We start from the raw sequence: 13,341 nt of genomic DNA, 5'->3' as shown, positions 1-13,341 counted from the left end.
CCCCCCCCCACAAGTAGTCGGCCAAATCCCGACCCCCCATACCGTAACGTCCCCCCCCCCACCTCCCAGTTCACGTTGAGAAAGAAAGGGAAAAATAAATAAGAGTAACTACAATCGAATAAACAAAAAGAAGCTTGAGAATTATAGGTTTAGGCTTAGATAACATAGAAAAAAGAAAGCCCAAAGATTTCGAGTCGATGGGATCGATTTTCAAGACGAACGATAATATGTCCCCAGGGGACGTCATCCTTATCACGACGATTACATCACTGGCCAAATAAACGCCGCCTTACTTATTGATTCCTACGGCTAACTCGATTCCGAAGATAAAGGATCGAGTGTTGTTACATCATAAAAATTATGTACGCTTTATTTGAACAACATGATGCCCGCGCACTACGTCTATTGCGAGTGATAAAATGCCGTACCTGAAAACTGGAGGCCTGGTACTGCGCATACTTGGCGATGGTCGTGTGGCTGCGGTGGCTAATGCAGCCCCAGACTTTACGGGCCAGCACTGGGTCCCAGTTCTCGTCGCTCGTCTGCTGGAGCTGCGTGCGCACCTCGATCGTGTGGTCCGGATTCGCCTCGACCAAAGTCTTGGTTGAGAAGAGGCCGAGGTCGAGTTTTAAAGCAGCTGCCAGACCTGCGCAATAAATCAATCGTCGTTACTTTTTTACAAAGTCGGCTGCCATTATCGCTTCTTATAAATATCCCCATTCCGATTTGTTTAATTGGGAACAACTACGGCATAAATAAACAAATTACTTTCGCTTGTAATTCTCGCGAGCGACATATAGAAGATTGACAAATGAGCTTAGAGACTTCGGATACGGTGTTTATTATTATGTTTGACCTTTTCTGGCCTTTGTCAATTTCAAAGGACAAATGAAAAAAGAGAGGAGCCCTTTGCACTTTATTATTCATTACTCGGAATAATAAATAGACTGTCTGAGTTTGAACGTAAAGCTCGGTTTTCAAGTGTCGCCATTTCGGGCTCAGCAGAGAGCAGAGAGCAGAGAGGGAGAATCCAGTGGATTTGGAGGAAGGAGAATTGACCTTGACCGAGCGAAGGCTGCAGCTCATACTGAACGAACACCAACATGGGATTAGCCGAAGGGCACTTTAAATTTTCTAACCTGATAATAGCAACGCGACATATATATATATATATATATATATATATATATATATATATTGGAATGTAAGGAGGTTGGGTTTTAAGGGTTAACGGGTAAGGGGTGAGGTTATCGTAATAAGAAATGCATCGACCTCTGACAACGGCGATTGGGTGCTTGAGACAAAATTCCTGCAGAATGGGACTAAAGACATCCTTCTTGTTCTCGAGAAAGACACTGGGCGTCGGGGGTAGAAGCTGCTCCTTGGTGAGCCTCTGGCTAGGCGGATCGGGGGGCGCTGGGGGCGGCGAGCGATCGCTCAGTATCGAGCAGTTGGGCACGGCTTTGAGGCCCCGAGACCGGCATTGCTCCAGCACCCGACGCGAGTCCATCTCGATGTTGAACTCGGGCTCGGCCTGAGTCTCGCAGAGGCGCTCCAGTCGCAGCACCGGCTCCGAGCGCAGAACCGACGAGTCGACCTTGTTCGTGCTCGAGGTCGCCTCGCACTTTATCGTCTCCACGGACACCTTGGTCTCCAACCTCGAGCAGCTGTTGATTGGCTCGTCGACCTTCTCGATCTTAAATCATAGCGAAGATTGGTCCAACATTGGTTAAGACACCTCGATGACGCAATCGCGTAAAGTTAATGATAATTTTTATATGAAACTGGCTTGCAACCGGGCGTTATTTAAATGTGCGGGTATAGCTCTGTACCGTAATAACAATTGCATATTATTTTTTAATGGTGCTTGGATCAATTTGCTTTACAATAATAGGCTGCGGATGTTTTATAAGGGAACACGGCAGCTCGGCAGAAGTTGAGAACGAATTTTCAAAGGAAGTTAAATTAAGTTATTTCACCCGAACACTTCGTAATAAGAAACTTTAAATACACAAACACACAAACACACAAACACCCACAAACACAAACAAATGCACTTATACTTATTATACAAATACGTGTGCACAGAAGAAGTTTGAAATCCAAGCACTTATAAGCGCAGAATATATTATATCGCGTTGGAAGGTTTTACGTCTGCGTTCAAGCTCGAGCGCATCGAGTAGAAAAACTTTTAAAAAGTAAAGTATTTTTAATGGCAATGTTAGAAAGCAGTGGAGGCAAGATTTTAAATTATAAGGAAAGTCACGCAAATGAAAACGCATATACTTGATTCGTTCAGTCAGAACGTGCACACGCATGCACAAACAATGGAGAGAAAGATGCTTGGAGAAAAGCCTGTTTAGAGAGCGAGGCACAATGTGAGTTTGGTATACAAATTGTTAAGTCTTGCGTGAAATAAGTGGCTCCTCGGGAATAGCGATCATTCCGGTTCGAAACTCTCCTCTGCCCCTAGAGCATCGAATACTCGAAAGCGCAAAGTAAATCGTTCGAGAGAAAAGCTCACCTTGACCTCCTTCATCTTCTCGCCGTTGACGTCGAGGTTCGAGGGTGAGAAGGGGCCGGAGCTCAGGGTGCCGTTATTGACGATGGACTGCTGCTGCTGTTGCGACTGTTGTTGCTGTTGCTGTTGCTGTTGCTGTTGCTGTTGCTGATGCTGCTGCTGCTGCTGTTGCTGATGCTGCTGCTGCTGTTGTTGTTGCGGCTCCTCCTTCACGTCCAAATCCTCGGAACCAAAGTGCTTGAGGAGATCCTCGGCGAGGGAGGTGGCAATGTCCTTTTGCGAGAGCAGAGCTTGGAGTTCTTGGTCGGTGACGCCGAGGCCGGCATCCTTATTGCCACCGGCATTGGTATTGACGGCGTTGACGGTGCTGGTGGTGGTGGCACTGGTTGCGGTCGCGGCGGCGGCTGCGGCGGCTGCTGCTGCAGCAGCGGCGGCAGCAGTGGTATTGGCATTGGCGTTACCCTTCGCGTTGGCATTGGCTGGGACGGTGGCGTTGGCGGAGGCATTGGCAGTGGCGGTGACTGTAGCAGTGGCGGCGGCGGCGGCGGCGGCGGCGGCGGCAGCGGCGGCACCGGTGACGGTGACGGCGGTGGTATTGGCGACACCGGTCACAGCTGTTGCACCGTTACTGTTATTGCCGGAAGAGCCCTCGGGGTAGCAGCTCGTCGTCGAGGATATTTGAGTATAACCCTGGGCCCCGTATTGGCTCGAGGACTGGTAGTGCTGGGCACCGAACTGCGATCCAGCACCAGCCTGTTGCTGGGGTTGCCCTTGCTGGGGTGGACGCTGGGGATAGTTGGGGTCCGAGGCGGACTTGTAGGGCATACCGGCGGCTTGGCAGTTGCCCGTAGCCGCGGCGTTGTAGCCGACATTGGAGTCCGAGAAACCGGTCTGCAGGGCCACGGTTCCGCTTTGCTGCAACGAGGATGGTTTGCGCGGTTTCGTTTATTGTTGAACGACAGGCGAGCGCGGATTGGGTGTGCGTTTGCCTACTAGGACTACTTGGTGTCACTACGAGGAATTGTCAAATCGGGGATCGGGTGGGCTAGGAGGCGAAGGCTCGATTACGGGCTCTCGACGAAAGTACAGACGGAAAAATGGCAATTTGGGTAACTGCTCCACCTGACCAATGGCAGAGAGACGAACGAGGGGATTATCGTCGGAACGTCAACATTTCTGTTCAGTCGTATATGCACAATTTGTTATTTAAAGTAAATTGAACGTAAGCTTTCGTAATGCTAAATGTATGTCGTTTTTATAATTATCAAAAGCCACCCCTTCGCTGCCCACTGCCTGAATTGTATTTCAATTCTAGGTTTTTCGAAATGGAAATGGAAACATGCCAGAGATTTCGAGGTGGAATTTCGGTGGCCTATCGAAGGGGGCGCGGCGGTGAAAACGATCCCCAGTTTAATCGCCCGCGGCAGACAATCGGGCGAAAATCAGGTACTTTGAGTAGATAATTGATCTAATTGGGAGAGTTCCCCGAGGGTCGAATGATAAGAATGCGAATTTTCCCCCATCAACCGACGTAATCGAAAGCCGCGCCATTGATAGGCAAACAATGGGTCTCGAGAGCGGCGATCGATGCTCGGCGTTATAAAGTCACGATAAATGACGATGGTGGTGATGAGTGAAGAGGGAAGGAATAATTGATTGGACGCTGGAGTAGCTAAGGGTTGCGTGTATGTTACCGGTTGCTGGGGCATCCCGTAGCTCTTGATTACACCCGGTTGTCCGGGTTGAGCGTGAGCGGGCGCGTAGCCCATGGGGTATCCGGGCTGTCCTGGTCTCAGTCCCCGTTGAGAAGCCTGCTGCTGTTGCAACCTCAGCTGCTGCTGATGCTGCTGCATGGAACGATACTGATGCTGGAGCTGGGCCAGCAATCCCTGCTGCTGGGGCGTGAGGCTGCCATGGTTCTGCTGAAGAAACTGTAGCATCTGCAGTTGTTGAGGAGTCAGGTAGAAAGATGGGGGCCGTTGGAGCTGCTGGGGCTGTTGGGGCTGTTGCTGCTGCTGCTGCTGCTGCTGCTGTGATTGCTGCTGTGGTTGTTGTTGTTGCTGCTGCTGCTGCTGCTGCTGCTGTTGTTGTTGCTGTTGCTGCTGTTGCTGTTGCTGTTGCTGCTGCCCAGGAGTCGAGGACTCCTCTCCCGGCTACAATTACACGCGGCCACGATCGATGAGATTAGTGCGAGCAACGTCGGTTGGTGAATTGGTTTAGTGTTTGCGTTCGGGGCTGAACCCATTGAGACCTTGGGTATTTACTCGTCTTGCTACTTTAGTTTATGTAATGTTATATTGATACGTTACGGGCTAATCAAAAGAAGAGGCAAAAGCTCTTGGCTTGATTTCCAAATAATGGCTATGTTTTTTTTTTTTTTTTTTTTCCTAATTGGATTTGCCGCAAGTCGAGCAAGTTTTTTTTAGCCATTTTTGTGGAAATTTTGCACACGACGTCGATATTTTTTGCGCTAACTTTAGGAAATGTATGTATCGGAGATATTGCAAGATGCCGACTATAACAATGAGATATATGAGGCATCGAGCGACGATGTAATAGGATATTGGCAAATTTGCCTCGAATAAACATGTTAAATTGTTGATTGCAAAATGTATTGATTTCTCAATGGATTCTGGCTCTTTATTTATGCGCCCGTTATTCATTCATTCGCTCAAGACAGTATTGAATAACGTACGTATGTATGCGTGTGCTTTAGGAACATTTATACATTCAATTAGGATGAAAAATAAAAACAAGAAATAAAAAAAAAAAAAAAAAAAAGGGAAAGCAAAAACAAAGAAGAGTGAAAAATAAATTAGGCAGAATTAATGCACAGAAAATTGTATGCATGCCATTTGTCATCTAAATAGCGAATTTCTAGAGTTTGTAATTTTTTTTTTTTTTTTTTTTATGTAAGTTTAAAATTACTTCAATTACTCAAATTATTATAATGCTTTTAAAGTAATAAAATAAAATTGGTTATGATTATTAAATGAAAATTGTCGAAATATAAATGCATGTAATGTATTCATTTACAACGTGAATTTATTTTACATTACAAACCATACTTGAACAGTCCCTTATCGCTTATACTCGTACCATTCTTACGCTCGCAAGGATAATTTTCGAGTCCTTTCGTATGTTCGTTATTTTGCCATCGTAGGACGTAGGACAACCACCACTAAATGGCCTACGTCGACGACTTCGAGCGGATAAGGACATCAAATCTGACCGTTTACGAATGCATTGCTAGCAATTCGTGAACATTCAAATTATCTTCCTCCACCATTTGGACAAAATTGGATGTGTCGGGTAGATTTGCACGCGGCTCATCTTGGTTCAATGGTGCACGAAACTATTATTTATAGCAAGAATCGGGATGATATTAAGTGATAATTAAGTTTAATTCTATTAAGAAGAAATCAATCGATAAATTAGGATTTTTAAAATTTTTTTTTGTTTTTTTTTTTTAACAAACTTCCAGTTCAAATGACAAATTGGCAGATCGATTCTTAAGATTTTTGTAAGCTTTGTCGCACTTTGTACTTTGAAGAACTCGAATTATTTTACTCGTTCTTTTTACTCGTTTCTTTATCGTTATCTCGTCTCGTTGTAATTTTAAGCTTTTTGTAATATACAGGAAAGCTTACGTCGAAATAAAAGAGATAATTCAGAGGAATAGTTAGCAGTAAAAAAAAAAATGAGGGGGGATGGGGAGGGGGAAGTTCAATACAGACTTTGGAAATTAAAATACAGACAATTATGTGTAATTGGGCGAGTAAACCCAAGGAAGTTACTGTTGAAATTACTCGTACAAGAGCATCAAAATTATGTGTCTATCCGACCATCCAATAGTGCCGATGGGCAAAAATTTTTTAGGTATATTATTCTGTATGAAAGAAAAATTAGTTTATTAATATTTTTTATAAGTCAGATTATCAATTAACTCTCTTTGTGGATAATGTATTTGAGGCGAAGTGAATTCTTTTCTTTCTTTCGTTTCTTCATTTGTCTGTTTTTTCCATCAAATCGTCATCTAAAATCGTACCATTCCCAAGGTATTTTGTTAATTTTGTAAGCACAAACGATCGAAAACAATGTCGTAATAATGAGATACGCGGCAAAGTAACAAACGTTGAACATTACGTAAAGTCGGTTAAACGAAAATGTACGCTACAATTTAAAGTGCGACGTACGCGAACATTTCCATCGTCGTTTTTCACCGACATTACACGAGATAATGCCGAACAATAAAACACAAGGCGCCTAAATGCTTTCACATAAGTGAAAGTGGCCACGTAAATACAAATTAACAAAATAAACATAAAGCTATGATTAAATGCATTTTGTATAATTATCGACGTTATAGTTACGCGGACACGCATGGGAATGGAACGTCAGAAGCATAAAAATTAACGGACGATTATTGCCGATAATGGCAATGGCAGATAAGTCGAAAGTTTCTCAAATATAGATATTTAAGAAATTAGTGGAATAACGTGGACGACGCTTTAATCGCGTCGAGGCCAAAAAAAAAAAACAAAAAAAAAAACAAAACCAAAAAACCCCGCCATTATCCACAAAGCAAGTAAGGATATGTGATAAAACTGCAAATTCATAAGAACAATATTTAAAAAATATTAATTAATAATTTGTCAGTCAATTATTAAGCGCGCATTGAGACGAACCCTAAGCTCCGAATTTATACACTTTCTCATGTCGACAACAATGAGCTGTGCAACGTACGGTAGCGTCATTAGCGCAATTGATTATTACCGTACCAAGCGATTAATCTCATTGTCAAACACTCTTTTTACTCTCATTACTCCCATTATTATTGGATGTAGTGTTGGTATTTAACATCCTCTTGAGATCAATGTCAGTGAGCTCGAGTGATAAATGCATAGTTGGTTCGTCGAGCGCGAATGTAAAGATACTTTAAATAAAGGATCTCAGTGCGATATGAGCACTGAAGTTTCAATTGACAAAGCATAATAGACGTATGAACGGAACAAGTCATGAATGCTTTTGTAGGCTCGGCAAAGAGCTCTCCGCACTCCCTTACGAGAGCAATATCCGCGTTCGAGTTTCTGAGCACCCACCTTGAATCGTTTATTGTTAATGTTTTGATTCTGTCCTTGGGGGTAGGGCGGGGGTGGGCCCGAGGGACCACCAGCATATTTGTAAGCCGCACCGCCAGGCGCTTGTTGCTGCTGCTGCTGCTGCTGCTGCTGCTGCTGTTGTTGTTGTTGTTGTTGTTGTTGTTGTTGTTGTTGCTGCTGCTGCTGTTGGCGGCTTGAGAGTTCCGCGCTAATTGGCATATTCCACGCCTCCTCGATCGACGGCAGTTGGCGTCGTCTACGAGTAGCATTAGCGTTTGTTACCGGGGGTGACAGGCTAATCGAGCGCGGCGACGAAGGCAACGAAACTTTCCCGATCACATTCTCCCCATAGGCAACATTTGCTCTTGCTTGTGCTCTTGTATTTCAAAGAGGCTTAGAGCTTTAGGCGAGCTTTTAGGCGAGCGCGTAAATGGCAGAAAATCCTACAACGTTACGTGTGCAGTTAAAAAAGAAAAATGAAAGAAAAAAGAAAAAAGAGAGAGGGAGATTGAGACGACTGCACCAAGGCGCTTGTTGATCGAAGGAGAAAAATCCAGGCGTCCTAATACGCGATCAATTCTCGTTGTCAAATGAGAACAGCTGCGTAATACAAATTGGAATGATCGGCGCGCAGGTTAATGGAATTGGAAAATTGAAGTGCATACTTCGACGTCGGATTAGGGATGGGGTGGGGGGTGGGGGTGGGGGTGGAGGTCACGCGTTATCGATTAATTTTCAGTTTACCTATGGTAAACGCGTTGCGAAACCGTTTCAGTAATCCCGGGGTTATTCGGCCCACAGTCAGTAGGAGAAGGGAACCGTGCGTGGCCCATCAGGATATCAAGATATCAGTCAACCGGTTGCTCGCGTACCTCGCGCTCGCGCCAAGATTATAAAACAGCTAGCGGCTTACTTGGTGGCGACGGAAGGCATTGGTGCTTGGCTTAGGTGACTCTGGAGGAAGCTGATACGTTGCTGGAGCGAGGGGTTCATTGGACCACTGCCGCCGGATTTGGCGCCACTCAGCTGACTGCTGAGGGAACTATTGGCGCAGTTGGGCGTATTGTTGTTGCCCCTGTAAGTGAAGCATACGCGAGGCCAAACGAGGCCAGGCGAGGCGAGATTAGTGTCGATGGTCCAACCAGGCCAGCGCGATTGTGAGGTTGAGACCAGGTGAGCGTTTGCCGGGGACAAACGTATACCTGGACATTGCTGGTCAACTTACGTTAGGATGACGAGCGATTGCGTACTGATGTCTCGGTTATTATTATTATTATTATTTTAATCTTTTTTTTTTTTTATCAGCGCCGTGCGCATATATTTACCTTTGTTTACAATGGGGACTTGTGCACAATAAGCTACGAATTAAACAAGAGAGCAGATCATTTACATGGATGCTTAATTACATAAAAAATACCTTCTTTTTTTTGCTTGTTTATTTGTGTGTGCGTGTGGGCGTGTGTGCGTGTGGGCGTGTGTGGCCACCCGAAACATGTATATGAATACGCACACGGGTTATATTACGTTTTTTCGATAGATAATGCCCAAATATTCCATATGTGTGAGCTGATGATTTATGATTTATATTATATTGTTGTCAAACAATTTCTACTGATCGAAACTTGAACATTTTAACGAAAATTTTATCTATACAAAAGCATAATAGAGGGGAATTTAACGATTCATTTTATTCAAATTTACACTTCAAATTTATTCGAAATATTTTCATAACGCGTCGCGTTATTAATGACACTAACGATATTCAAATGAATAGCGAACGGTTTCTCTTATTATTTTCATCATCTATTTTTAACGATCCGATAGCAAAGCAAAAGATATCACCGTTTTCAATGAAAATTAACTTAAACTCATAAATAAGCTACAATGTATATGAATCGATTATTTAAAGGCTGGGAGAGAAAAAGTCATCATTGCTGACAATCGTCGTATTTATAAATGGCAAGTCAATTATGAAACTATATCGATTAGAAATATGGAGCTTTTTAAGTAGCGATCCGACTTACGTGCGCACGCCACATTGACACTTAAACAATAAAAATTACCTTTTCTCCCATAACCTACATCATTTATTTATTCCTTTTACCCAAAGATTAAATATAATACGTATAAAGTTGCTTAATTTAAAATAATTTTTCCTTATTATCATTATTCAACGTGAATCGACCGTATCATTTTATTGGTAAGATCAAAGGTTGTGATTATATCCGATATCTCGAAAAAAAAAAAAAAAAAAAAAAAAAAAAAAAAAAAAAAAAAAAAAAAAAAAAAACACGAGTAACTCTAGTGAATTTCCGGAAATATGTGAATATTTAAAAATAATATATTCGCCGCTACGATTACGATCCAATGAGTTTTCTAAAAATTTCACAATTCTCGAACATTTTGCATGAAATGCATTAATTTAATCTTGATTGAATCAACCCTTGATTAATACAACCAGTATTATCGACTATAATAAAGAGGGAATTTAACAATATAGGCGCAACCAATATATCGCCACCTCAAAGGATTTTAATTTAATTAAGCCCGATCGAGTTCTCCACGGCTTAATCTACTCATAAATGACGAGGGCAGAGAGAAAAAAAGAATTTTCATGTATCGCCCTTGATAATCACCACACGCGACAATATCGTAAAGTGCTTGTGGTCGCTTTCATCACGGCGACGTCGCTATCGGAGTTCGGTATAGAAGCCCAGGACAAAACCGAAGAAATTCCCAGACAACCGGAGGTCTCGAAGACCACTGTACGAGCACACTGACAGGCAGTATAATGTTAGAAGGGTTTGGGGACGCGTATTACCTCGAGGCGTTGACGTAGCAGACGAGGGCGTCCTTCGGTTGGCTGTGACTCTCGTAGAGTATACCCAAATTCGTCCAGGCGGCCGAATGCGACTTGTCGAGTTGGACCGCGCACACGTAGGCCTGTAAGGCGTCCAGGGGCTGATTTTGCTGCTGGTATAGTATTCCTATGCTACACCAAGTATCCGCGTTACCTTCGGATTTTTCCACTGAATTCCTGGAGGAGAGAAATAGGTCAGTAGTCGGCTCGTTAGTGCGAGGAGCGCGCGGCGGTTAGTGAATTTTAACATTTCACCACGAGTCCGTGGCGATCGCTTGGCCGATATTATGAGTAAGGCACAGCTGAGCTAGGCTCGCGCTACCATTATTTATCACTAATTAATGGGATTATGGCTCTCGCAGCTCGTTATTAAAGAACTACTCGGATAAATCCGTGACCGCAATTAATATTTCAATCGGTTTTCTGTAATTTAAGTTTATTAAAACTTATCGATCCCTTGACCATCGCGGTCTTCTTATCGCTGAAATTCAATATATTGCGAGCTAATGTCGGTAGGCATGGAGAGAGGGGTTATATCGCGAATAAAATAATGAAATAATGACTTCCGGTAATATTTGATGCAGTCGAATCAGTCAAGTTTAATATATTAAACTCTTAACTTATTTTACCTTCGATTATTTTTAAGTATTTTTTTTCTATTATCGTGTCTCGGTGCTGCCTCGACGGCGGCTCAATTCTCGTTATTTTCGTTACTTTCAGTTCGAAAATTCATGAAACAAATTATAATCGCAAATTTCGTAAAATTATAATCAACAATTAATATAGTTATTGTTGGACAAGTGTCGTGAACTGCCATGCCAAACAAAAGCTCCAGCTATGAAAAAGAAAAGAAAAGAAAAGAAACAAAAACCTAAGGTTTAAGTACAGCTAGGTAGCTTTTTAAAACCTAGAAATTCATTCGCATGCAAGGGCAGGTGTAAAATGTTTACTTTTTTTTATTACATTGAAATTTGTCTCACGGCATTCAAACAAATTCAAACAATTATCAAAATGTTTCGTTGGCTTAAATAAAAATAAAAAAATAAAAAATAAAAAAACTTATTAAACGATTTCATTCGCATTCTTTGAAATAGAAAATTATTTTACAAATTTAAATTACAAATAATATATGCCATAGAATGCTTATCAATACAATAACTACTCATTTTCTATAAAGATAAAACGGTTGCTTACTTTATTCACGGTATTAGATTAAACTTATTGTTCTGCGACAATGACCTGTTTATTAATTTTTAAATGATACTAGTAAATCGATATGAAATTATAAACAACATCGAACATTCGCAATTTAAAATATAATAAGATATTAAGAAATTCATTCACCAACATTTACAGCTGAAATTGTTCATTAAAATATAGACAGACCGTAATTATGTTGTTTTTTCCCTGTTTTTTATTTTTTTTTTTTTATTTTTTTTTTTTTTCAATGATTTCATATTCAAACATCGATGCGCGAATATTAAATAGCCGTAGAGAAGAAATGTTATAATCAAATGGTCAATTTTCGAATATTCTAACTGGGACCGACACATTCGACTTGCTAATGAATGCATTTAATTCACCTAAGGTACGATGGAAAAATTACGAATTATTTTAATGATTTTCGTAGACGTGGATATGTCGTCGAATCGACGATAAATGTCGCATATTTAACAAAAAAAAAAAAAAAAAAAAAAAAAAAAAAAAAAAAAAAAAAAAACAAGGAAGAAGAGAATTGCGAAAAAGAAAACGAAAAGAAAAACAATGATACATACATGCAAACCGATAGCGTGCATCGCTTCGGTATAGTCTTGCGCACGCTGTCACTTAATTAAATTTAAGTTAACACATTGATACAATTACAATTACGAACGCATCTAGAGTAAAGCGATATGACGATGTATAGGGACGATTGACGGCTGACTACTAAAGACTTTAAAAAAACATTCGTAACAATGAGCCGAACCCAATGGCAAATCTTCCTTTGCAACGTACATAAATCCATCGCTATTGTATGAACAGCCGCACTTGCCAATATTTGCCAACTCGATATTATTCCCGAAATATTAAACGACACGATTGGCAATACTATTGGATAAACATTAAAAACTTTTCTGTTTCTACGTGCAAAGTATAACAACAACGATACTATTGACGAGCGTCCCGACAACTCTGAATCCACGAACAAATCCGTCTCTCAAACAGCTATCCCCAATCGAGTTCGTCGGGATGGACAATTAACACCCTGACTGAACACCAAAGAAAAGTGCCCGGTCGTTGCCTCTCACCTGTAAGCGATGAAAGCATCGTGAACTTGTCCGGATGCGGCGAGACAGCGCCCAAGTAAATAGAGGCTCTGTCCACTCTTCGGCTCCGCCTCGATCGACTTCTGCAGGCAGTGGATCGCTATCGCTTGCTTCTGCTGCCGGGTTACGCCCAGGATATTGCAGTCAACCACGTGGTACATCCATCCTGAAAGCCGAGCAACGGGTACGTGGACGTTAGTCGGGGCTGGATCGCGAGCAAGACTCGCGAGGGGATGCGCGATCTGCCGTATCGACCGCGCTAGCCCCTTCGAAAGTTTCGAAAGTCAAGCGGTTGTTTGGTCATTTCCCTCGGGCTAAAAACCTCTTTAGCCCACGCGTTTAATAAAGCGCGAAAATCGGTATAGCGGGCAAGGTGTAGCAGCATCCTCGGCTTCCCCGACGTTTTCCCAACACCCACCGCGACGATTCATTGACGATCGAGCGAGCGAAACGGAGCGCGTTAAACGGGACATTGTTTTTGTCGGTAGTCGCATGCGTAACGCACGTGTTTAACGGTCGCGGGAAAAAAAAAAAAAAAAAAAAACCAGGGGA

General features: G+C 42.4%; 1 protein-coding gene across 1 annotated transcript in view; it reads right to left on the bottom strand.

The window, feature by feature from the left end:
* The window catches only part of Utx (Utx histone demethylase), a 146,277-nt gene that overhangs the window by 4,319 nt on the left and 128,617 nt on the right, over positions 1-13,341 (bottom strand). Inside the window, exons 6-16 of the mRNA XM_011507395.1 lie at positions 12,772-12,955; positions 10,445-10,660; positions 8,537-8,698; positions 7,798-7,879; positions 7,624-7,761; positions 4,216-4,548; positions 3,134-3,436; positions 2,713-2,848; positions 2,525-2,610; positions 1,273-1,696; positions 429-646 (exon numbers count right to left, since the gene is read on the bottom strand). Coding sequence (XP_011505697.1) covers positions 429-646; positions 1,273-1,696; positions 2,525-2,610; positions 2,713-2,848; positions 3,134-3,436; positions 4,216-4,548; positions 7,624-7,761; positions 7,798-7,879; positions 8,537-8,698; positions 10,445-10,660; positions 12,772-12,955 — 2,282 coding nt within the window. The remainder of the gene's footprint in view (positions 1-428; positions 647-1,272; positions 1,697-2,524; positions 2,611-2,712; positions 2,849-3,133; positions 3,437-4,215; positions 4,549-7,623; positions 7,762-7,797; positions 7,880-8,536; positions 8,699-10,444; positions 10,661-12,771; positions 12,956-13,341) is intronic.

This window comes from Ceratosolen solmsi, unplaced genomic scaffold (genome assembly GCF_000503995.2).
Source record: "Ceratosolen solmsi marchali unplaced genomic scaffold, CerSol_1.0 scaffold6, whole genome shotgun sequence".
In the NCBI taxonomy this organism is placed as follows: Eukaryota; Metazoa; Arthropoda; class Insecta; order Hymenoptera; family Agaonidae; genus Ceratosolen; species Ceratosolen solmsi.
This window is presented reverse-complemented; position numbering and strand designations above follow the sequence as displayed.